The sequence below is a fragment of the Solanum verrucosum genome, unplaced genomic scaffold (assembly GCF_900185275.1).
Source record: "Solanum verrucosum unplaced genomic scaffold, falcon-dt-bn FXZP01000176.1, whole genome shotgun sequence".
Lineage (NCBI taxonomy): Eukaryota > Viridiplantae > Streptophyta > Magnoliopsida > Solanales > Solanaceae > Solanum > Solanum verrucosum.
Genome location: NW_026020412.1, coordinates 3,289,159 through 3,313,799, shown reverse-complemented (window position 1 = coordinate 3,313,799; position 24,641 = coordinate 3,289,159). Strand labels below are relative to the sequence as shown.

The window sequence follows — 24,641 nt, the reverse complement described above, 5'->3', positions numbered from 1 at the left end:
ACAAGTTAGGTGTGATACAAGATACCGTAGGAGAAATCTTTGAATTATCTTTCCAACGCCTTTGATTTTGCTCAGTTTTGAGTTCATATGAGGGAGATATGCCCATTTGAAGTTGGGCTGTCTAGATAAGGAGAAGTAAAGAATTACCAAGTTCATGAAGAATTGCTTGTGGATTTCGCCAAGGGGTGATCCCTATGAGGTATGTGAGACTTTCATAACGTTGGGTTCGTTCACCCACGTGACAAACATGTTTATTTCAACATGAATTCGTCCTAAAAAGGTTGAAAGTTTGATGTTCTTGATATGTGTTCTTGAATTTGCTTTCATTCTTGAATTAGGCTGAAATTGAGGAGTTCTTGAAAACTTGATTCTACAAAGCACACATCATGAAAATTGCAACACTCAAACCATCATAAATAAAGTAAAGGACACAAATACATATGAGTTAATCAAAGTGTTTAACAAGATTATATAACTATATCTTTAATTTGCAGCAAGCATCAAACTCACAGATCTTAAAGACCCAATGACGAAAACAAAACAAGTAGACTGCATAAGAAAATGTGATATCTATCATCTGCTCAAGTAATTTTACATACCTAATAAGATCAATTACAAACATTTGATACATAAATGAGAACTAAGAAATTGAGTGAACATGTTTATAAGCTCAACAGACGATTAATGGACCAACTCTCAATCATCTCGTTGTGTAAGTTTTACTAAGCTCTCCTTATAATAAAAAACCCCACAACCACTACATTTTGCACCTATTCCCAAGCTTGTATGTTGAAATCCTAAATGCCTCGTTGTCTTAGTCCGGACATTATAGGAGACCAGACGAGAAGCTTTATCAGCGAAAATGAGAGACCTATCATAACACGATTTAATTAGTCTGATGCATTCAAAGGTAAAAAGTTTGTTCCAGACACCTGGTTGGATCAGTACCCATATATCATAATCAAGCATACTACATCGGTTATAGTTCAAGATAGCAATGGAATCATCCATCAACATCAAACCCAACACAGAAGTATAAACAAAGTTACAATCTGGCCCTTCAATCTCTTCAAACATCTCACTCCCAAAGTCAAATAAAAAATGGTGTAATCACAATGGTGGCCCCCTCGTAGCAGCTAGTAATAAGTTCCATTCAAATAAGCAATACCAAATGTGTTTCTCACATCTGTATAGAAAGGGAACGATTTTTTAGGTTTCAAAATTCTTCATGAGTCCCTAGAACAGGAATAGATTGTTGCTGCAAATTCATGCCAAAGATAGCAATGAAAGTAAACCACTTTATAGTCGTTAGTCAAAGGGTCCAATCCGAACCCCAACACAGGGGCATCATGGATTATGGGTGCAGGGAGAGGGAAAAGAAGGGGTCTCACCTCCCTAGTAGCAGGATTCCACAATGTACATGAAATCGTACCATCAATTGTTCCATACATTAAAAACAAACCGTCCACAGAACCTATAAGGTGTGTCATACCTTTGAACGTTTGCGGATTTTCTTCAGAAATCAAAGTTATGGAACAGTAATCATGGTCAGGATCATCAGGGGTACCATTAGTATAAGTGAGGAGTTGTGGGGAGCTATGATTCTTCAACTGTTGTTGAACAAATTCAGGATTTTTGATAAGAGCATACCAACACTTGCGGACACATTTCAACCGCAACAACAACTTCAATGGACACCTCAACAGAATTTCCTTCACTATATCTTCAGTGAAATAAACCACGCAATCATTCATTTTTAGGTTTCAACAAAAGCAATTTTCTTCTTCTTTAAATAGACAAGGAAAAAATTCCCTCAGTCTTATCCTTCATTTATGTTACCATAATTCATTTTACCAACATTAAATTTTATTCTACATTTAGTCATGTAAATCAAAAATATTTTGACCACTTTCTCATATTAAATTTTTTTCTGCAATTAGTCAAGCAAATATAAATACCACGGTCTCCTTCTCATATTACTTTGACTACTTTTCCTTTAACCACCCATTTAAGGAATAAAAATAATTTTCAATCTGATTTTATCCTATAATTCTTTTAAATATATTTTCTTTATGTCTTATTCAAATAATTATTTTAAGGCTCAACATAGAAATTTTTTAATTAATTCTATTTTGATTGTGTAAAAATTGACCGATTATTTGAAACAAATATTTTACATAATGTGAAAAGATAATATGGGGCGAAGGAAGTATGAGAAAGAATCTATTTTATAGCTTAAAAGGAAAAGGAAAATGCATAAATAATACTCATTCCGCCCATTTTTACTTGTTCAATATAGGACTAAGCTCATAAGTGTCACGACCCGAAAAGTTGAGTCATGATGACACCTAATATAACCCACCAGTAGATAAGTAATACAAAATCCATAACGACAAGTAATAATATATATATATATATAAACCAAAAGAGATCCAACTCAAAACATGGTAGACTTGTGTACAAAGCGGCAACAAAAGAGTACAAGTCAAAAAGTGGAGCAATTCCAAATCCACCCAAAGTGTCATTTCCAAGGACTAAGGGTAAATCTGGAAATTTATATAAAATCATGATGCGCTAATGTTTTGAAACTCATTAGTGAAAACCATGTCGAAAAATGAGTTGAACAAGCTCAAATCACCATTTTCTTAAAAATCTATGTTCAAGGGAAACAACCAAAGTTTAAATTCAAAATAGAGGATTAGATGATAAAATCAAGGAATAATCAATGGGTAGTAAAGGTGGGGAGTTAAAATCGCTTACCCAAATCTTGAAAAATCCCTATAAAATTGCCTCCCAAGAGTTCTTAATGATAAAAAAATGTGAAATGGGGAAGAAACCTCAATTTTTGAATTCAATAAACTCCCAAATTGCTTACTCTACACGATCACAACTAAACCCACACCATTGCAAAGAGGAAAATTTGGTCAACTCATTTAATTAATGACCTTTGAGATTGCGATGAGGTATGATGAGGTCACGATGCTTAGGACATTATTATTATGTGATCACGATACCCTCCACACGATCGCAAATCTTAGGAAAACACACTTACGCAATCGTGACTCAAGAGCCACATGATCGCGAAGAAGGCCTATCAGACATCAGATACAACAACAACAATTCACTAAGACACAAAATTCACTAAAAGGATCGTCGGGATATGTTCAAAATCTCGAGCACACAAACTAGATATGCTACTCAACTAATTTGATGTGTTGAACTCGATGGAACCATTGAGACATGGATTTGAGGTCTCCTTGACCCGGAACCCATTAAAGTCTTAATAAACTAACTTACGTCAAATATGCCAAACTGCCTTCGGAATCTCTAAAAATTGAACCAAGACCTCACCGAGGCCTAAAATCATCTCCCGAGTCCAATGGTGCCATCGGATATCCAATCCCAGCATCCGAACTCCAAACATTAACCAAAGTTAACTCTTAGCCTAAATACACTTAAACTTCCAACAAAAGATCTCAAATCTACATAAAGATTTTGAAATTGAGAACGATAACACTCCTTGACCAAATTTCGTATTCTGCAGCTAATAGATCTAACAAAATTCCATTCAAAGGCTCGTAGGTCTGGTTATTGACAAAAACCACTTTTAATAACTTAAAGCCTCTAAAATTCTAAAACTTCTAACAAACCACAATTTTGTTATCCGATTTCAAAAACCAAACGTGATTGATGATGATTAGGTCATAGTCAATGATGTTGATGAAGAGGAGTTAGATGATGTTAGTACGTCGCTCATGACAGCGGATGGAGCCACAAATATGACAGATGAAAATGTTGAGGATGACGGTGATGAGCCCTAGAGGACTAGGGAGTTATATCTTTCACTCTTTACTTATGATTTTAATTGTAGAACTAGGGAATGTTCTTTGTCTAAATTTAGGGTGGGAGATTAATATCCAAGATTATTGTTTACTCTTTATCGAGTGTTTTTATTTTTCACAATGGGTTCCTCAGCTTTTGTTTTTCGTTTTATTCCCGAGGATAGTCCATCGAACCAAGTAGATTTTTCTTGTGTCTTGTCTGGTAAGTCATTATATAAGTGATTGTTCCCGATGATGGATGGATGATGACCATCTTAACGAAAAATTAGTCATAGGTTGATAGTGTGGAAAAATTGACCTTTGGTACTTTGAAGCCCAGGTTGGAAGCTAGCCAGACGTCATGGACTCATGGGTAGTTCATCGTTAATCATGTAGACCCAAGAAGTAACTCTTGAGAGATAAATAAGTTCTTTAATTGGGCTCTAAATAGAGAGAAATCAAGCTTAATTGTGTATGTAAACTCAATATGTTTGTGTGTGACCATACAATATTTGTATCCCTATATATGCATCATGGTTCCATGTGTGGTGAGGTTTTGATTGGCTTCATGCATAGAATAGCATCTAGAACTTGCCCTGTGTGTATTGTGACAAATTGACTTGCATGAATATGATTTAGGCATTTCCTTGTATAGCCCATTCAATTCTATGTTTATGCCTCCTTGACATTATCCCTAGTAAATCCCTTTTGGAGCCTGGTAGCATGTTTCTTTGTTAAGCGCATGATGAGTCTAATCCATTTTTTGATACTCTCTCTCAATTCGATCCAAACAATGTTTTGTAATGCACTATGTGGTGAAGAAAGGGTTGAATCAAAAACAGTGTGGCTAAAAAGGGAGAAGGCGAGTGTAGTAGAGAAGAGAGATGGTGAAAAGAGCTCATAAATTAAATTTCAAAGTGCTTGTTGCATATGGAAAAAAAAGTGATGATATAGTAAGATAAATAAAGTGATATGCTAGCAAGAGTACCAAAGTGCGGAAACCAACAGATAAAAAGAAAGTTCAAAGGGTGTGAGCAAAAGAGAGAAGTAAGGTAAAAGAGGGGAAAATTGTGAAGTGTCGTGTTGTGAAACAAGTGCATTAGGGAGGTAAGTCACTAAATATATCCAAAAGTATTCTCCCTGTCCCGAAGCCGAAATTAAAACCAAATAAATCCCTTTTTATTCCGTGATGGAATGTATCTGTCAATGTCATTATACACTAAGGGCATGCCTATGGCATGTTTTGATATTTAGAAACATCTCTTGTGAGAGTGGGCGCCTATTATGTGAAATATAGGCCCTTTAAATTTGAATGCTTGTGAAAATGAAAGTGTAATGAGAGAAGGGATTTACCAAAATACTGAGGGCACTCATGAAACATGCTTCGGTTTATTGTTGTTTGTATTGTTCATGCATGATCATATTGGCTTGGTAAATTTGTAAGGATTCCATTATTCAGGTTATGTTGTGTCTTGTGGAGTACCTTGGTGCTCAGTGGCAGATCTAGGAATTAAGCTTAGGGGGTTCGAAATTTAAAGAAGAAGCTCATGCGGTAATGTAAGTGCACGGTGAGCATAGTAACCCCGACATGCTTTTTGTACAAGGTATCTCATTGGTTGATAAAAGCTAACACCAAACTAATCAAAGATATTGAGAACAAAGCTACGACGATAAAAAAAAATAGTGGATCAGTTGTATTACATAAGTTAATTCCTAAAACACGTGAAAATTAAAGGATGAAAAAGGAAGTGAGACGGAGAAGAAAAATATTTATCTTAACCCGCTAAATTTATATTACCTTATCGTACCGCATTAAGCATTTCTTCCTACTTTTATCCTGCTCCATTGAACATTCTTAAAATTTCTTGTACTTTTTATACTTTTATTTTGTAATGTTTTACTTTATTTTGCATTTTAAAATTTTTTAAAGTAGTATCCATTCAAACACATATTACTAGGAAAATTATCAAGATTCTCTTAAAGTGTGTAAGTATAGATTTACTAATATTATAATGCATATTCAGAAGATAAATAAATGGCATCGTCAATTTTTTAGTTCATGTAGTTTAATTTACTAGGTTAGTCATCACTTGTTGAAAAAAAAATGATGAATAAATCAAATAAGTTTTAGTTTCCATCTCTCTAAAATAGAATTGAAAAAATAGAAAAGAAATTCCATGAATTCTATTAAATATATATTATTAAAAGGATATTGACGATTTTTAGTTTCTTCATTCAACTACATCTAATTTATCTTTATATATATAATTCATCATTTTTAAAGAGTTGTACATAAAATTACGTTGAAATAAAATGACAAATAGATATAAGAAGAATGAAAAAAATGTGTCTAATAAATTTAAACAAAAACAAATTAGATAAAAAATGGCATAAAAGAGAAAAAATAATGAAAAAGAGAAGATGATCCAAGCCCAAAAGTTGAGCCCAATTCCATGCATTAAAAAGGGTAAAATAATAAGAGAAGAGGAATTGTTGCGCATGGGATTCGAACCCACGACGTAAAAGTCACTGTTGAACCCCTTATCCATTGAGCAAAAGCTTCTCACTTGTTTTCAGGGGGTTCATTTTAATATATGTACACAAAAAATCAGAATTTGGCCCTATATATATAACGTAATTTTTCGATCGAGTGAACCCCCTCGACACAACCTAGGTCTTCCCCTGTTGGTGCTAAGTAAAGGTGTATTATTGCATTAGAGGTGAACTACAAAAAAATGACTAAAAGACTTTGGTTGACGCAAGTGCGGGTGGGCAAGTTCTTAGGTGTTAATGGTGAAGTGAAAGCAATTGTGTAAAGAGTTGTTCGAGGACAAACACAGATTTTATGTGTGGGGTGGTGATTTTAGGTATATTTATATGCCCATTTACTATATTTTACTCACATGCACCTTTTTAGTTTTAAGAGCATTTTATTCTTATTGTTATTATTTGATTGGTATTGCGATGATTATGCACTAAAACGTGTGATTAGCAAATGCAGGAAATTCAAAGCAAAATCAAGCACTTGGGAGCTAAAGCAGAGGAGGAAAGCATGGATGCAACCCGGAGGAGCACACAAGAGAACACACTAGAAACATCTCGGTTGGGGCGCACTGCAGGCGCATTACCCCATACCCAGAACTACTGTTGCACCCTTCCACTCAACTCTCAGAAATCCAGGTAGGGGTGTACATGACCGGGTTGGTTCGGGTTTTTCAAATATCAAACCAAACCATTTGTGTAAAAAATTTAAATTTATAAACCAAACCAAACTAATAAAATTCGAATTTTTTTGGGTTTTTCAACCTTGGGTTGGTTCGGGTTTTTCAAATATCAAACCAAACCATTGTGATGAATTTTTTAATTTATAAATCAAACCAAACTAATAAACCTCAGATTTTTTTCAAGTTTTTGGATTTTTTCGGTAAAGTTTGCATACAAACATATAATTAACTTGTGCTCCAAATATTTCTTTAGTCCAATCAAAATACAATTATCTAAGGTATTTCTTAAGAAAATAACATAAAATATGAGATGAGTGATGACACTAAAATATTCAATAAAAAATAATAATGAAATCATCATATAAATAAATATTGCAAAGTCATAATGAAAATGATCATAATTTAAAAGAACTAAATCATGCTAAAATAAGTTTAATAAGTATTAGTTACATTACTAAATATTTAAAGAAAATTAAAATTAGATTATGTATTTTAATTGTCTAAACCAATGTAAAACTAAAGAACAAATATTCAATACTATTGTCATTCTTAGTGTTGAATTGATTTTCTTTTTGCATTTGTATTAATTTGATTTTGATTTAAGTTTTATTATAATTATCAACATCTGTGAACTATAATCTTTATTGGACCATTCCGAATTCTAAGTTTTAAACTTGAAATAATATATTAAAAGATAAAAACTATGAAATAGTATAAGAAATATTTTAAGATTATATCAATGTAAATATTTTTATGTATAAAATAAAATTTAAAAATTACATATATAATGTCGGGTTGGTTTGGTCTCGGGTTGGTTTTTTTTAGTTAAAACCAAACCAACCCAAATATAGTCGGGTTTTTTTTTTCCAATACCAAACCACTAATCGGATTTTTTGTTCGGTTTAACTCGATTTGCGATTTGGTTCGATTTTTTATTCGATTTTGTACACCCCTAACTCCAGGCATCACTAAGGTCATTGTCTTAGCATTACAATCAAGAATAACATGATGAGGAGAGAGTCAATCCAAACCCAAGTTGACATTGAAATCTACCATCCCAATATGATCAAGTCTACCCAAATGTCATACCCCGTCAAAGTAACAAGAAAGGATCAATACAATCGATCCACCACTAAGGGTTCACCCACGGGTGTAGAAACACGAATCGACACAAACATACAATCACACATGAAAATGTTCCTCATTAGTTGACAACCATTTGAGATATTTAGGATGGTCCTATGTACAAAAGGAATGTTGTCAATTTTTCAAAATAATTCTAGAGTTAGACTTATTTCTGTAATCACCCAACATAGTTATCTATAAATATGTTTTCTCTAATTATTCTTCCACTTTTCTACTTCCTTGAACCATAGAATAAATATTCTCTCTTTTTGTCTTTTCTTTTTTCACATCAAGGGAAGCATATTCTAAGTAATTTTAAGTTATTCTAACATATGTTTATGAATTCTAAGTAAGAGTGTACATCAGAATCTTAGAATTTTTTAGAAAACTCATGTCAAGGTTCAAGAACAGACTTTAGAGTTCGTCCTCAAATTTATAGTCTTTCTTCAAGCGTTTTGATCAATTAAAGTGTGTAAGAATATATATTTTGCGAAAATATCATTGTTCTTTCCCACACTATATTTTTTCAAAACATCATAAATTCTCCTCAATAAGATAAATAGGTTAAATATGAAAATTATATATTTGTTCATATAATTCACTACTAAACCCAATGAAACATTATGAAATTTCTTATATTCTAATTATGATATTATTCCATGTGTTCTATAGCTATCATCATGAAAAAATTATGCTAAGCATGAATTATTTTTTTTCCTCAAAAAGAAAGAATTTTGTGATTGTTATGATATGATGAATATGATTATGATGAACGAACTAAAGATCAGACTTCATGTACTCACATGAACCATTTTATGATGAAAGATGCTAATGTTGAAGTCAATCTAATGACTCAATTTTTTTTATTTCTTTCCATGACATTCATTCTCCTTTTTATTTTTGGTAACTAATCCTTGTATTAATCACCAACTGACTTTAATTACAGATTTATAACCAAACAACACACCATGTTGGTTATCTCAAAGGTAAAACAAAAAAGACTAATGTCCAAACATACTAAGTCTATGCCTACCAACTAAAAATGATCAAAAGACTAAGATATGCAATTGATACGTCTTCGTATACCTATAGGGTATTATGTATACATAATTGACATTATGTTTACAAATCTGATTATACGTATCAAAATATTTTTGATAAAAGTAATACATCTATCAGAAGTACATGTCAACAGTTGTGCAATATACTTATATATACTAATAGGGTGGTGCTAAATGACCAAAAAGTTCGGCCAGAAATTTAAAAAGTCTATAATATCCTTTTTATTTTAAAATAAATTGATCTTTTATTTTTTAATTAAAAGGTATTAAAGTTAAAAGGGTAAAAATATTCAAAAGGGTAAAATAACTTAGTGTGAAATATATTATTTTATCATTCTGGCCAAAAGGACTTTTCCATACTAATAATACATACAAACAAAATATAAGAAATGTATACATGTTTCATTTATCATGTAACAATCAACGTATACAATAAATTTTGAACCAAATAAATAGTAAGAATTACGCAAATCTTATAGTGTTAAGAGTTAGTTACATCTTATTCCTACTCTTTTCCAAATTACAAAAATTCCTTAAAACTTAGTTATTTTGGATACATCACTCAACTTTCCGATACATCAAGTCCAGGTACATTATCTGTGTTGATACAAAACACAATTGTCTCGATACATCGCATTTTGATACATAGCGTAAGAGTGATGTATTTGAGAGAGAGAGAGGAAAATAGGTATTTTTGTAATTTTTTCAAATGGTAGGAAATTTGAGAGGATATGGTAAAATAAGTTGTGTATTTAGGTAAATTTTTCTATAAATTAACTATACATCAACTATCATACTTTAAATAGATGTATACAACAAGAAGTTGAGATTTCGTTAATGTAGACAATTTACCATAGGGAGTGGGATATTAAATGAGAAACTTTCACATATAGCAAACATAAAAAATCATATTTGTATGTTATAGCTATAGTTTGCATAATTGCGTTCCATAGCAAATTTTATGTTTGTTATGGAGCTTTTGATTTGTATAATTCGTTAGATACATTCAATTTTATACAAATTGTTCTGTTTTGTATAAATTCATTTATACATTGTTATTTGTATAATAAGCTCTGTATTTGTATAATTATAAGTGTATATGATGAAAATATATGTATTTGTATTTGTATATACACTTTTCTTTCGCTTTATACAAACACAAACACATTTTATACATTTGTATACCGAAAATGGCTAATTGTACATCGAACTAGATGGCAAAAAATGAGATGTTTGCTGCCAATTACAAATAAAATAAACTATGGCTATAATATTTAATTTGAATTAATAATTTGCTATTTCATACAATTTTCCATTTTTTTAACCAACACAATTTTAGGGATTTAAATATTGTAACTACACCAAAGAGGGGAAGATGCACATCAAAGTGAATATGAAAATTGATGAAGTTACAAATTGCACATGAAAAAGTATGAAGTTATATATGGGTTTTTCCCCATTTCAAGATTTCAGATCATGTGCAACACATAATAGTCTCGAACATGAAAACCAACCTTAAAATGCTAACATTACTTTGCACATAAAATAACTTTATAGAGAAAAAAGGTTATTTATGAATGAGTTCAACTAGACAAGAAGAAATATATTACAAATTTGGCATTCCAATTCCCTTTGGTAATGTGGCATGGTATTGGAGCCCTTAAGGTTTCCTTTGCATGTAGCCATGGATTGAAGGAGACCTATAGAGCTTCAGCTCGCATGTCCATAAATGAGTCGAGTTGAAGACACCAGCAAAATCAACATCAGACAAAGCTTGCTGCACGAAGAGCTCACAAAATCAATGTAGTTAATCGTGCACGAGAAGGGCAAAAGAGAAGCAAGCAATGATAAATTATTTTGCATATATTAGAAACTGGAAAAGAAACTTTATGTTTAATTGAATTTCATGAAGCCAAATCGATTTTAATGTTTTTTCTTACCACCTTTCCCAAGCTAACATAGAATCCTCTTCATTTCTCTTTTTCGTTTTTAAATCTATGTAATACGATCTATATACACTTTTATACTTTACATATACATCACTATACACTATTACACATGACATATACATCCTTACACTACTATACATTACGTATACACTGTAGGTATAATGTACAAGTAATGTATATGCTTTGTATAATAATGGATAAACACATTTAACCAACACATGACAGGCAAACCTTGCGTTTGGAGGCATCCCATTTAGATTTACCCATCATTGAGTAGTTTTTTTCAGATTTCAATTTTCCACAGTTGCATTATTGATTTATTGATGTTTGACTAAGGTCGAGAGACGAATTGACACACAAATTAAAGATTTCTATGTGATCTCATCTATTGTAGATAGTCAAGTTTATGGGACAGGGCGTTAGCTAGATTTTGTTCACCAATACAAAAGGAATGTAAATTCAGTTAGACTTTACTTATATGCATTTAAAGAGAAAAGTTATCTGGTTTATTCAAAGATTGAAAGATGAAGATAGATTTTAATCAAATTCAGAGCTGATAACTATTAGCATCTATCCAACTTAGAGGAACACATAAATACACATTTTTACCTGGCATAGCAACACACGAAAAGAGATTTGATACATTGTTCATGTTTTCATACACCAATAAGTAACAAAATTATATCAACTAGAGGCAACATGAATGAGAACGAGTTGATTCTAATATACTCTGGATAGTCATACTCCCCAAATAATTAAGCTGCCTACAACCTCCTTTATTCTATCAGGGTACATACTAGGTGGTGCATGGGAGGGGAAATTTAATGCTTGCATATTTAGAGATGATACAAGTGTTTACATTAACGCATGCACTATCCCCTTCAAAGTATAAATACCACCAATTTGGATATGATGTTGCAGAAGATAGGTAGACTAATAAGACAAGGTTAGAGAGGAGTTTCAAAGTGAAATAAAATACTAAGACAGGTGAAACTTACAGGAAAGTTGAGAGAGTCATATCGTCACAAATTCCGGTTCTACACTATGATGGATGTTAGTTGTTGATTTCCAAAACCTTTGTTGAGGCAGTCAAAAGTGCTTTCCTGCGCATCCATTTTCTCTACCAGTGGCAAATCAATAGTAGATCTAAATGCTATTTCAAGATCTTCCTGATTTATTTGACAATCAAGAAACGTTTTATCTGCTGCACATTTTTCATATCCAGGCTTGCAATTTTGAATTTCATGTTCGCAAGCAGGATCTGTATAGCTCTCAAGAGATACAGAGGGACCCTCTAAAAACCTGAAATTCCCAAATCAATGACATTAGAGGGTAATAATTATCTCTATAGATAAAGATAAAGATGGTGGCGGTGGTGGTGATTGAGTGGGGCGCATGGATGGGAAACAAGAAAAATAACTTATTGTTGGACATCATATTTGTTTAAATGTACTGATAAGGAAATAAAAGGCATCAAAGCTACACCAGTATCAGTGCCAGAAATTATCAATGTATCTTGTTATAGTTATCTGATACGAAAAGTTAACGATGACTATGAGGATTGGAAGCTTGAAGCATAATATAAAGGTAAATCCTTACCCTTGTACGAACGAATTTAGGTCCTCATATCCATTAATACTATCACTATCACCACCGTGGACTGATGAAGATCGATTCCTCTCTTGCCCAGCATCAAAACTTACTGGTGAATTCATCCCATACTGGATCGATGATGAAGAATGAAATTCTTGCTCATCATCAAATTTTAAAGATGCATCAAATACGTTTAGGTTGTTGTATCCATCCATATTTTCACTAGCACTGCCATGGACTGATAACCCTACATTAAGCTGAGCTGAAAGTGAATTTGTCCCATGCTTGATCGAAGAATAAGTTGAAAATTCTTCTCCATCATCAGAACTTAATGAATCCATCCCATACTGAAATGAAAGTGTTCGTTAACTTGTAGTATAGACAGTATTAAATTTAATAATTAGTTTCTATCACAATAGCATTCATGAGAGTACCAAAAGATAACAATAGATATTTAATTGGAAATCTAAGAGCCACTTGTTAAATTTGTCACCTGTTACCAACATCCCCGTTCCACTTGTTAAATTTGTCACCTGTTACCAACATCCCCGTTCCACTTGTACCCTCATATTACTCTAAAAAAGGAAAGGATACAATCATAGAAGACGCACCTTTATGATTTTGTTTCAAATCTAAGAGAACCAAACTAAATACTTATCCAATGATGATGTTATCATTTAGAGCTCTTTTTCTCTCCATCAACAACATGGAGTAATTCCTTGTTTGGAGGTCATCATCAAAATTATTAGTGCGTTAATTCAACAAACTGGGCTGTTTGAAGAAACATGATCCAAGTATACTTTATGTTTTTATTTTATTAAAGAGAGTTTGACAGTAAGTCATCATAACTTGCATGATGTTAATTTTGTGAAGATTCTTCTGAAATCTGCAGTTCCCTAGATCACAAAGAGAGAATAAACTACCATACTATAACTCAATGCCTTCTTCTAAGAAAAAATAGTAAAAAAGAAAAACTTCTTTACTTTTTCTTGGTAAACAAACCATATACTTCTGGATGAGGTAAAACTCAAGAGTAAACAAAACATAAGGTAGGGGATAGAGAATCTGAGTCAGCTTACTGTTGATCAATTTATGCTACATTTTCATTGTTTTGTTAGTATGGTCACCTAACTAAATTATCAAATGAAATCTGATAAAATGGTAAATTAATGAAAAAAAAAAAATTCTTTAAGAGAAAGAAGTGTATGATGTTAAACATTTCTTCAGCTGCAAGTCTAACATTGAATATCACGAAGTTACTCGAAGGATTTGAGAAAAAATGCCAAATAAGGCTTTCTTCTGAAGATGCAGCTGGTGGACAATTTGGGAACATCCTAACAACTAAGATATATGTACAAGGTCAATAATAAGCTAACAGCTTTGCTGCAACTCATAGGCTTTCCACATACACTAGATTAGGCATCTTCATCTCTGATGTCACAAGGGTAACTGACTTCTGGAGTATCATTCGGCTTCTTAGCCATTAAATGTCGTAGAAATGATCTCCACGTGTTGATAAGATAAAATCACAAGATTTTCTAAATATAAGATGCAGAAATGATCGGCGTGGCAGTTGGAAAATGGATTTAGCCTAGAAATAAGAAGCTTTCATTCAAATGTTTAGTCGGTCTAGAGAAAAGTTTCCGTAGGAGATATAATGATCAGTTCTATGTGACAAATCTGAATTGTAAGGATTGATATAAATATTGTTTGCCGGTTCTATAATAATCTTCAAACTAACATAATTACATCCAAAAAATTAGACATGATGTTGATGACAAATTGTGAGCATTCAAATGGTTCTCATATAGCTTCAATTTAAAAACTAGTTTCACATAGATGGATCTTTCTGCCAATGATAGAGAACAATCGACTTCTTTAAATGGAGAGTAATGAAATGTGAAAGGAGTGGTAATAATATTAGGGAGATGCAGATTGCAGTATCTGTCTAAGCCAAAAGAATGAAAATGAAAACTTACAAGAAAGTTTAGAGATTCAGCTAACATCATATTGTCACAAGCTCCAGATGCTGACGTTGAACTATCATGGATGTTAACAAAATCAGAATGAGGAAGTATGGAACCATTGTTGGTGCTACAGCCCAAAATATTTCCGTGGGCATCCATTAGTTCAACTTGTGGCACATCAAAAGTAAATCCAAACTCTCTTTCAATATCTTCCTGATTTAATTCACAATCCAGAAACATTTCATCAGGTACAAAAAATTTGGATTCCGGCTTAGATATTTCAATTTCTTTGTTGCAAACAAGATTTGTGTAGCTCTCAAAAGAAAAAGACCGTTCCTCCAAATACCTACAGACCCCAAAAATCAATAACATGTCAGAAGCCAATAATTTCTTTTGTAGATAAAACAAAGAAAATGATGATACAATTTGAAATAGCAATAAATATCAATGCCAACTAGAAATTATAGACATATTAAAATCTATTACTATTACGTAACAAGGAATAGGATAATTGGAAGTTTGAAGCTTGAAATAAAGTTAACTCCTCACCCTAGTGGGAATGAATTTAAGTCCTCGTACACATCCATATTTTCATTATTACCACCGTGGACTGATGAGCATCTATAGAGCTCTTGCCAGGCGTTAATCCCATGCTGCATCAGTGAAGAAGCCTGGAAGTCTTGCCCAGTATCAGAAGGTAAAGATGAACCAAATGAAGTCAGGTCTTCGTACACGTCCGTATTTTCACTATCACAACCATGGATTAATGAACATGGATGGGGCTCTTTCCTAGCATCAAAGTTTGAAGGTAAATCCATACCATGTTGGACTGAAGAAGGATGAATATCTTCCCCAGCACTAAAAATTAATGATCTAATCCCATACTGCAATGCAAAGAGTGGTCATTACAACCTTGTAATTTACAAAAGAAAATGCAGAGCATAACTCTTTACTTATCGTTGCGCATTATATTTAGCCACTAATTGAAGTTATTATGATTTTCTATCAAAAATTTTAAAAGAAAACGACAATCAAAAGACAAATAATGGATATGTTGGAAACATTACAGCCAAGCACAGTACTTTATTAGCCTGTTTTCAATTGTTTATTTGTAGTTATATCATTTCCATTAGGAAATTAGCTTACAGTCTACTGCTGGAGCATCGATATGACTCCCACACTCCTATTATTCTCATTGAAATATCACTATAAAAAATGGCAGGGTATCCATACCAAACCGGAGAATTTTATTAACTTTGTTTAATAAACAAAGTGAGTTTAACTAAAAAGGTTAAGACAAATATATATCCAACAGTAGAGTAACCTTTCAGGCCCTAGAGCTCTTCTCCAATTAAATCCATAAAACAAGTAAATTTGATCGGTCATAACTAATATGATGAATGGCTACACACAAGTGTGTAAATCAAAACAGAGCTGTGGACTGTTGGGTGACGCAAGATTTAAGTATACCTTATGCTTTGCGATTTCGTTAAGAGATTTAGAAATTGAGTCTTCCAATTTCCTAAGTTGTTGAATGTTGTCAATCTTGTCAAGATTCTTCCAAAGCCTGCATATTCCAAATCACAACAGAAAAAGAAATGTCATAATCTGGTTCTAGCACTATCTCTGAAGAGACAATGGCAAGTAAACGATGCATATTAACCTAGAAATGGAAGAAAGAATAGAATTATCATAAAGTAATTAATAAAAATGATCTAATAACAAGAGAAATTCCCGAAAGAGAATACATTTTTTTCTGGAAGAGAAAGAAGAGACTGTATATGTTGAAATATGTGACCATCTCAGTTGAAGTTTAAACGGTTAGATGAAGTACTTTTTTTGGCTTTTGTAGATAATTATGCTTTTGTTTAGCAAGGGAAGATATCTTATAACAAGTATGATCAATAAAAAAATTTAAAATGTCACCTGAGTCTACCCTCGATGTCTGAAAGTCGAATTCTTAATGAATGTGAGAGAAAATTTATATCCTATACCAATCACAAGAAATTGAGTGTTACATAACTAGCATTGCCACCAGTGCTTACAAATTAGGTAGTCATAGTGATATACTTCTGATAAATAAAATTAGTACCTCCGTTGTCAAATCCCTGAAAAAGAATAAGCAGAAAATTTCAGTAGTGAAGTAAAAATGTAAACCTGACAAGTCTTGCTTGTTAAAATGAAAGGTAAACCGAACTACTTCGCAGTAAAATGGTACATACCCAGGACAGAGCTGTTCTCCGATATTTACATCGTGATCAGACTTCTTGCAAGCTTTCTTTATTGTCTAAATGTTCAAATCGAGAGAAGGTCATCACCAAAAAAGCACCTTAAATTTTGAATGCACAAATAAGTGGAAACAGGCCATTCCTATAAAAAAGGAAGGTTGGACTTACTTCAAGACACTCCATCTTCCTGTTAATAAGGTAAAAGAACAGTTCTAAGATTAACTCTTCACACATTTAATCATTTCATCAGTACAACTATTCACATGTGTGTGTTATGGTACCTTTTTGCCCTTTCTTCTGGATTTACTTCGATAATCTTGGTAATCATGTCCTCAAAGCTACTGGAGGGAGAATAATACAATGGGTTTAAAATTTATCAGTAGAAAGGCTTTCGAAAAAACTGGTCTTTAAATTTTGCTAGATTTAAACTAACATAGACACATAATTATTAATATTGGCTATTTTATTCAGGTGGATCCATAAAGTACTTCACATCTCATAAATTGTTGACTTGGAAGAAGTATCTTGACATTAAAAAGTAGCAATCATATTTCTTGAAACAAAGTAAATCACACGTTATTTTTCTCTCCTAAGACCTAAACCATAAAGAGATGGAAATGTTAGGGTTTAATAGTGAGTTATCGTGGTGGGAGAAGAAGTACCTGCTCTCTGACTTGTATACACTAGGCTTTCCGCTTGGTGAAAACATGGCAAGAAAGATGTCAATGTCGCACAATACTGAAAGCTCATTAGCTTTCTTCAAGAGACCTTTCTTTCGCCTTGAGTATACTCCTATACGGTTGCTACCATCCAATTTATGCAGTTTCAATTTTGCCCTCCCCATCTGCATTTCCATAAGCACAGATTCAAATCTTTGATGCAGATAACATCAAATGACTTAAGAACATACACTCTATTGAATTGTGATTGATCAATGCCCGATTCATACCCTTATTTAACAATCTTACTAGTGGATATAATTTGAGAAAACAACAAAATTGTTTCAGTGTACCAAAACTATCATACATGTGTAATCCAGGAAGTTAAGAAAAAATCATGCCACCAAAAAAATGTACTTCCGGGATTCTCTCCATTTTTCTGGTCAGATGCTATCACAATAACAACAGTTGTAGTACTGAATTTCAGGTTTACCTTACCTTTGCTTCAAAGTCTCGGCGCCTACTTTCCTACAGAGTCCAAATTCTGTGAAATTTTAAGAACAATGTCTCTCTTTCACGACACCAGCAGTATGAGGAGACCTGCGATAAAATGCAGGTGAAGAAAAAGACAACCAGACTTAGATTTGTAAAAATTCTCACAAGAAAGACGGTCCCAGCAGCGACACATTACCTTGTTTGTGCACAATAAATCTTTTATTTGGATATAATTAATTAGCGGAGTGGAAATACGACTCCCTTCTAAACTATCTAGATGAACTTGTATAGAGTGTTATTTGAGAATATCTGCACATAAACAACAAAAAACCTAGCAAATTCACCATTTTCAAGGTCAAAATATATAATGGGCGCGTGTGTAAAATCACTTGTACAAGAAACTAAATAATCATCACAGAGAAAATTCACACATGGTTGATAGTTTGTTCTTCACTATGCCCCTGAAATTTCTGTAGGGAAGAGAAAGAATGACCTGACAATACAATGATCATCCTTAAATCACGAAAAGGAATGAGAAGAAAGTAGTTGCATTTAGTTCAGAGTTGAACCGAGGGTCTTTTGAAAAGAGTATCTCTTCCTCTCTGGTAAGGCCTGCTTACACTCTACCCTCCCCAGACCCCACTTTGTGATATTTCACTGGGTATGTTGTTATTGTTCAAGCATAACACATGTGTGATCCCGTAACTTTCGAAATAAACCAACCACCCTCAGATAACATATTTTCACAACTCTCTTTGCTTTCTTGTTTGGAAATGTCATTGCTTACCAGAATTTCATATAATTGAACAAAAATAATGATGCTGTCAGTAAGCAATTACGCCAAAAAGTATGGTGATACCTAAAAACAAAAAAAACAAAAAAAAATGAATAAAACTTGTAAAATAATGCAAATAACATTTTCCACACCAGAAACTGTACATTCCGAAAATATGTCCATTGGATTAAAGCATCATGATAATCGTACCAATTGATTAAAATGCAGCAGCTCCATTCAGATTTTGCAATATCTGTACACCGAAAACAAAAACTAACAGTTGAATAAATTCAATTTTGTCAAAATTATAAACAAACCCTAAATTAAACACCCAAAAATGCATGAAAATAAAAGGAGATAATGATGATGATGATGATACCCTAAGGAAGATGAGCGTGATTTAACCCTCACAAATATTGAGCAGACATATCTCCATGCCATTTCTGTTAGAGATGAAACTCTTTGATCATAACAAAGAGAATTGGAATGGGAAGAGTAAAAATGGGAGGTTTTTGGTTTTATAGCTACGCAGAGGAGATCTGCGGTCATCGTAACTCAATACGATTGAATCGGAGAAGCCGTTACTCCGACCATTTTGTGGTCACTCGAAAATACAATTTTCATTTTACTTTAACTATAAGCTTTTTATTTGTTTCTTAATCACATGTTTTTATAATTTTCTTTTTTAATTATATGGTAGTCAAAATGTCATGTAAATGGAAAATCATTAGGAATATTAGAGTAGTAATAATTAACTAATTACCCAAATATATCCACGTACTATTAGAGCTGTCAATATGGGCTAGCCCACCCCATCCGGGCTAACCCATACAGGCTTTAACATTTTACGGGCCAGGCCAGGCTAGCCCATTTTTGGTGTGGGCCAGAAAACGGTCGGCCCAACCCACAAGTATGTGGGCTACAAGCTTGCCGGGCCAGCCCACTTTTTTAAAAGTTATATATTTTTTTATAATTATTAAATTAAATTATAAATTATAATTTAAAAATATTATCATAAATATCGATAAAACAATATTACATGGTGTTAATGTTACTACTTGTTAATCAAATCCACAAATAAAATTATCTTTATAATATTTATTAAGTTTTTTTCAAGTAAAAGTATAAATATCTAAATAGAAATATTAACCTAACTATTTTGCAATGATCACAATAGAACACAAAAAATATGACAATATTCCAACCATAAAAATGTAAAAAATAAACTCCTTAAAAAATCATGAAACTTATGGTGTATCTAACACTTCATGAAACCTATGACGTATCTAACACTTCATGATCATCTTCATCAAGCATATCTGAATCAACTTGTGGGAAGGTTGTCTTAACATCTTCATTTTCATATGCAATTTATATGCGGTTTCAATTAGTTAAATATTAAAAAATAGCTAAATTGAGAATTATAATATTTAAATGTACACAAAAATATATTACCAGTTTGAGAAAAACCATGTAACCAGTTTCGAGTAGCAACAAGTGTTTGGACATTTTCATGGTGGATGCAACTTTTATACTTAGTGATTTCCTAAAAAACTTTAAATAGATTTTGAGTTTGGATCTCTTTAATTTTAAATTTTAATATTATATTATATTTTTTAATTAATTTGTATTAGCCCACGGGCCGGCCCTACCTATATTTCTCAAGCCCCACAAATTAACAGGCTTATTCAGGCCGGGTTAAAAAGCCTTTTTTTAAAATGGGCTCCAAAATTTTTAGCCCAGCCCTATTAAATCCCGGGTTAGGCCAGGCCGGCCCAACAAGCCTAGCCCATATTGACGGGTCTACGTACTATGATATAATTACTTTTATTATGATATATTTAAAATCAAATACTTAACTCATTTTTTGTAGATACAAGAGAAATCCTACGGAAATAAAATTTATATAGTACAAATAGTGATAACAACAATATATTCAATGTAATTTCATAAGTGTGAGGAGAGTAACATGTACACAGAGACTCTAGATTGTTTTTAATGGACCATCATTTACTCAAGTAAAATATCTCAAAGCAACTAAGAGAAGAGGATATATCATATACTACTGAAGAAATTGTGACGGAAATTCCAGAGAAAAGAACTGGAGCATAGCAAATAATATAATAATTAAAATAAATGAAGTAACATGTAATGATAAAATCAAAAAATAAGATAATAGAAGAATAAAAATAAAAATATTGATAAGCAAAATTATACAATACTCGACTATATATCTACTAACTTGATCCTAAAACTCTATATCCTCGTATAATTCATCTTTGCTTAGTCAAATATATATAGAAGATGTAACTGCACTCTTTTTTTTACAACTTTCCTCTTCATCTTTTTTTACTTTTTCTTTTTTAATATAATCTATATATATAATAGGATAGATGAAAAGCGTCATATGTCAGCACCACAAAAAATAGACTTTTAAAATAATTAAATGTAAAATGATTAATAATAAATTACTATTATATTTTTAAATATATATATATATAATAGGAGAGGTGAAAAGCGTCACATGTCAGCACCACAAAAAATATACTTTTAAAATAATTAAATGTAAAATGATTAATAATAAATTACTATTATATTTTTAAAAATAAGTTTAAATAGGGAAAATTGTATATAATAGCAAACTATTAATTCAAATTAAATGTTATAAATATAGTTTGATTTAATTGTACCTCATAGCAAACTGTTGTTATTTCATCTCTCTCCTGGTGAATCTCGCTCGCCACTCTCGTTCTCTCCCTCGCCTCTCTCGTTTTTTATACAAACGCAAGTGTATAAAGTGCATTTGTGTTTGTATAAAGCGAGAGAAAATTGTATATATACATATATTTTCGTTCCCCTCTCCCAGATCTCGCTCTCTCACTCGCCTCTCTCACTTTATACAAAAACGCAAATGTATAAAATGCGTGAAAATTGTATATATACATATTTTTTCGTTCCCCGCTCTCCCCTCTCCCAGATCTCGCTCGCCACTCTCACTTTATACAATTGATCTTTTTGTATATGTATACCAAAGCAAATTGTACAACTGCTTTCTTTTGTATATGTATAGAGAAATATACATATTTATGTTTGCTATGGAGCGCAATTATGCAAACTTTGTTATAGCATACAAATATGAATTTTGTGTTTGTTATATGTGAAAGTTGTTCTTTTAAATATGGTGATGTAACGTGTGTGTGATTCCTTTTTTTGTGGGAAGTTAACTCATTTTTAATTAAATAATATTAATATTAATAATAAGAGAAAAAACTGACAATAGAAAAAAAATTTAAAAGAGAACTACCCACGTTCTTTGTGAAAATAGCATATATTTTAAATAATATATATATATATATTTATTTTTATTTTTCTTTTTTATTTTTTTTTAAGGAAATATGCAGAAATTACGTAACTCCATTTAAGTCTCTTTTTTTACTTCATTTTTGAATTATTTTTTTTTAAATGATAGTTATTCAAATCAATATCCAAACGGATAAGTTTTTTTAAATTTGAGTGATTAATTTAAAATTTAAATTTTAAAAGATAAATAACTAATTTTATTCCTAGAAAATAGTTAACCGCATAACACACATGTAAATAACAAAAATCATTCTTAAATGCACCATTTACATCTTCCCAAAAACTTACTCATTTCAGAATTCTTATTCTCTTATATTTATTCAACTGCTTAAACATGGTAACATTTTTTGCTTTTCGTGTTTGCTTTTATGATTAGTTCATGAGTATGAAGAGAAGATCGTTTGGTTTAGAAGAGTTCAGAAATAGATTCTGACAACATTGATATTTCTTTTATGCTTAAGTCATTCATAGTTCATTAAAGTTGTTCACATAATTCACTTAGATACCTTAACTACGACTTGTACCTATTGAACACTTAAATTATTCAAAACATTTACCTATTGAACACAAAATGCTTATGTGGCAAAATAAGTGTAGCTCACTCTGATTGGACGCTTTTTTTTAGATAAATTTGTTTTTGTTTTTACACGTGGCATACATTAAATAACCAAAAAAGTAATAATTTAATTCAATAATAATCTTAATAAAAATTTTAAAAGAAAATCCCTCTGTCGTCTTCTTCACTCATCGTCATCTTCTTCACCCATTTTACAAAATCTTTGTTCTTTCTTTTGGTTCCACTAATTTTTCTTCTTCATTTTTTGTTTAAAAAACAAATTGAGTCTGAGGAAATATATCAGGATAGAATGTGTTCTTAGCACCAATATCATTATCGAAAACACATCAACTAAAGAAATAACCAGCCAAAACAGAAAAGATCAAAAGAATTTACTGATAAAAATTCTCATTGAAGTCGTTGAAGAGTATCTCATCAAAAAAATAAAAATCAGATTGCATCAAAAACAATTCCAGCGAAACTCATTTTTTCCGGCAAGACTAATACGGATTTGAAAATTATTTTCTTTAAAATTGCTAAAAAAAAATCAAACCATAAAAAACTTACAACATAGAAGAAGAAGCAGAATATACAAATCTGAATTGAGTTTTAAAAAGAAAGTTACTTTAGGAGCGGTGGCGGTGTGTTCTGAGAAGAAAAGGGGAAGGTGGACGCCGGGTGGTTGCGTGGGTGGGGGTATTGTGCTAAAAAGAAATTGGGGAAGGATGATTTTTTTTTTGGGGTAAAAACATAATTTTTATTTTATTTTTCTTTCTTGAATTGATATATCATGGGTCTATGCCACATGTCTTTTTTTTATTGGTTAATATGCCACATCATTCACGAGTGTATGATACTCTCTCTATGTTTAGTTAATAGTCAGAAAATGTTTGATAGGAATATTTTTTAACTAATAAAGGTGTTCAATTGGAACAAGCCTAAGATACGATGTCTAAAGTGAATTATGCGGACAACTTTAAGAGGTTATCGATGACTTGAGTCTTTCTTTTAAGATAAGTTCATAGTTTTTCATATTAATGAAAAGGAGTATATTTAATCTATCTATCTATATATATAAAACTGAATATAATCAATCTGATGTGACAGCTCTTTATTGCCAGCATTTCTATTTCTCCTTTTTTCTCCTTTTTTGACATTTTACGTTTGTTTTGTATTTTTTAATTGTATTTTCAAAAAGCTGAAAGTATTTATGGCATATCCAATTAATTTTGCCCTTTATAACATCCATTACACTAATATACATTTAAGTAAATCGAAGATGAAAAGATCAAAATCTATTCATTTTTCGCAACTGTTTATACTTATTTAGCCTATAAAATAAAATTAAAAGTTTAGCATTTGTAACAAACAACAACGAATTTATGTTTGGCTCTTCTTCTTTTGACTATGATGATGAATATATGGTATCAACATTTGCTACTAAGATGTCTATCAAATTTCTAGGTTATGTGATTTTTTTAACAAAAGAGAAAGAGATAATATCTTATGATTTTTTGAAGATATTAATGTAAAGAAGAGGTCATGTAATAAACTTTTCTCTTCAAAATGAGAGACTTTTTGAAAGAGTGTTTATTCCTCCTACAAGGAGATATATATTGAGAGAGAAAATTCATTTTGGTTGAAAAAATATATAAGAATGGTGGTTAGTGTTTCAAAGGGTAAGAAGAATTATTTGGAAAGATCAGGTAACAAATATTTTTCTTCAAAATGAAAGACTTTTTGATGAAAGAATGATTATTCTTCCTATCAAGGGAATATATATTGAGAGAAAATGCATTTTGGTTGAGAATTTTATAGGAAGGATGAT

General features: G+C 31.8%; 1 protein-coding gene and 1 pseudogene across 1 annotated transcript; both read right to left on the bottom strand.

Annotated features, from left to right (window-relative positions):
• Window positions 1–696: 696 nt before the first annotated feature.
• LOC125840690 (putative F-box protein At3g16210) lies at window positions 697–1,754 on the bottom strand (annotated as a pseudogene).
• A 9,073-nt stretch (window positions 1,755–10,827) lies between these two features.
• Window positions 10,828–18,983, bottom strand: LOC125840618 (uncharacterized). The gene is made up of 15 exons (XM_049519583.1): window positions 18,910–18,983; window positions 18,378–18,431; window positions 18,126–18,227; window positions 17,631–17,812; window positions 17,250–17,309; window positions 17,137–17,155; window positions 16,963–17,027; window positions 16,833–16,848; window positions 16,667–16,728; window positions 16,211–16,307; window positions 15,290–15,624; window positions 14,753–15,086; window positions 12,780–13,120; window positions 12,179–12,482; window positions 10,828–11,008 (listed from the first exon to the last, which is right to left on the bottom strand). Exons 4-14 carry the CDS (start codon window positions 17,810–17,812, stop codon window positions 12,218–12,220), a joined length of 1,776 nt encoding a protein of 591 aa, XP_049375540.1. The 5' UTR covers window positions 18,126–18,227; window positions 18,378–18,431; window positions 18,910–18,983; the 3' UTR covers window positions 10,828–11,008; window positions 12,179–12,217.
• Window positions 18,984–24,641: the final 5,658 nt, after the last annotated feature.

Bases quoted from the DNA above. Each gene is read 5' to 3' on its own strand.
- LOC125840618 (XM_049519583.1), bottom strand. From the start codon at position 17,812: ATGGGGAGGGCAAAATTGAAACTGCATAAATTGGATGGTAGCAACCGT. The intron at 15,625-16,210 runs GTATACTTAAAT...TTTGCATTGCAG, and splicing joins ACGAAATCGCAAAGCATAAG to TATGGGATTAGATCATTAAT. The intron at 12,483-12,779 runs GTAAGGATTTAC...TGGGAATTTCAG, and splicing joins CTAAATTCGTTCGTACAAGG to GTTTTTAGAGGGTCCCTCTG.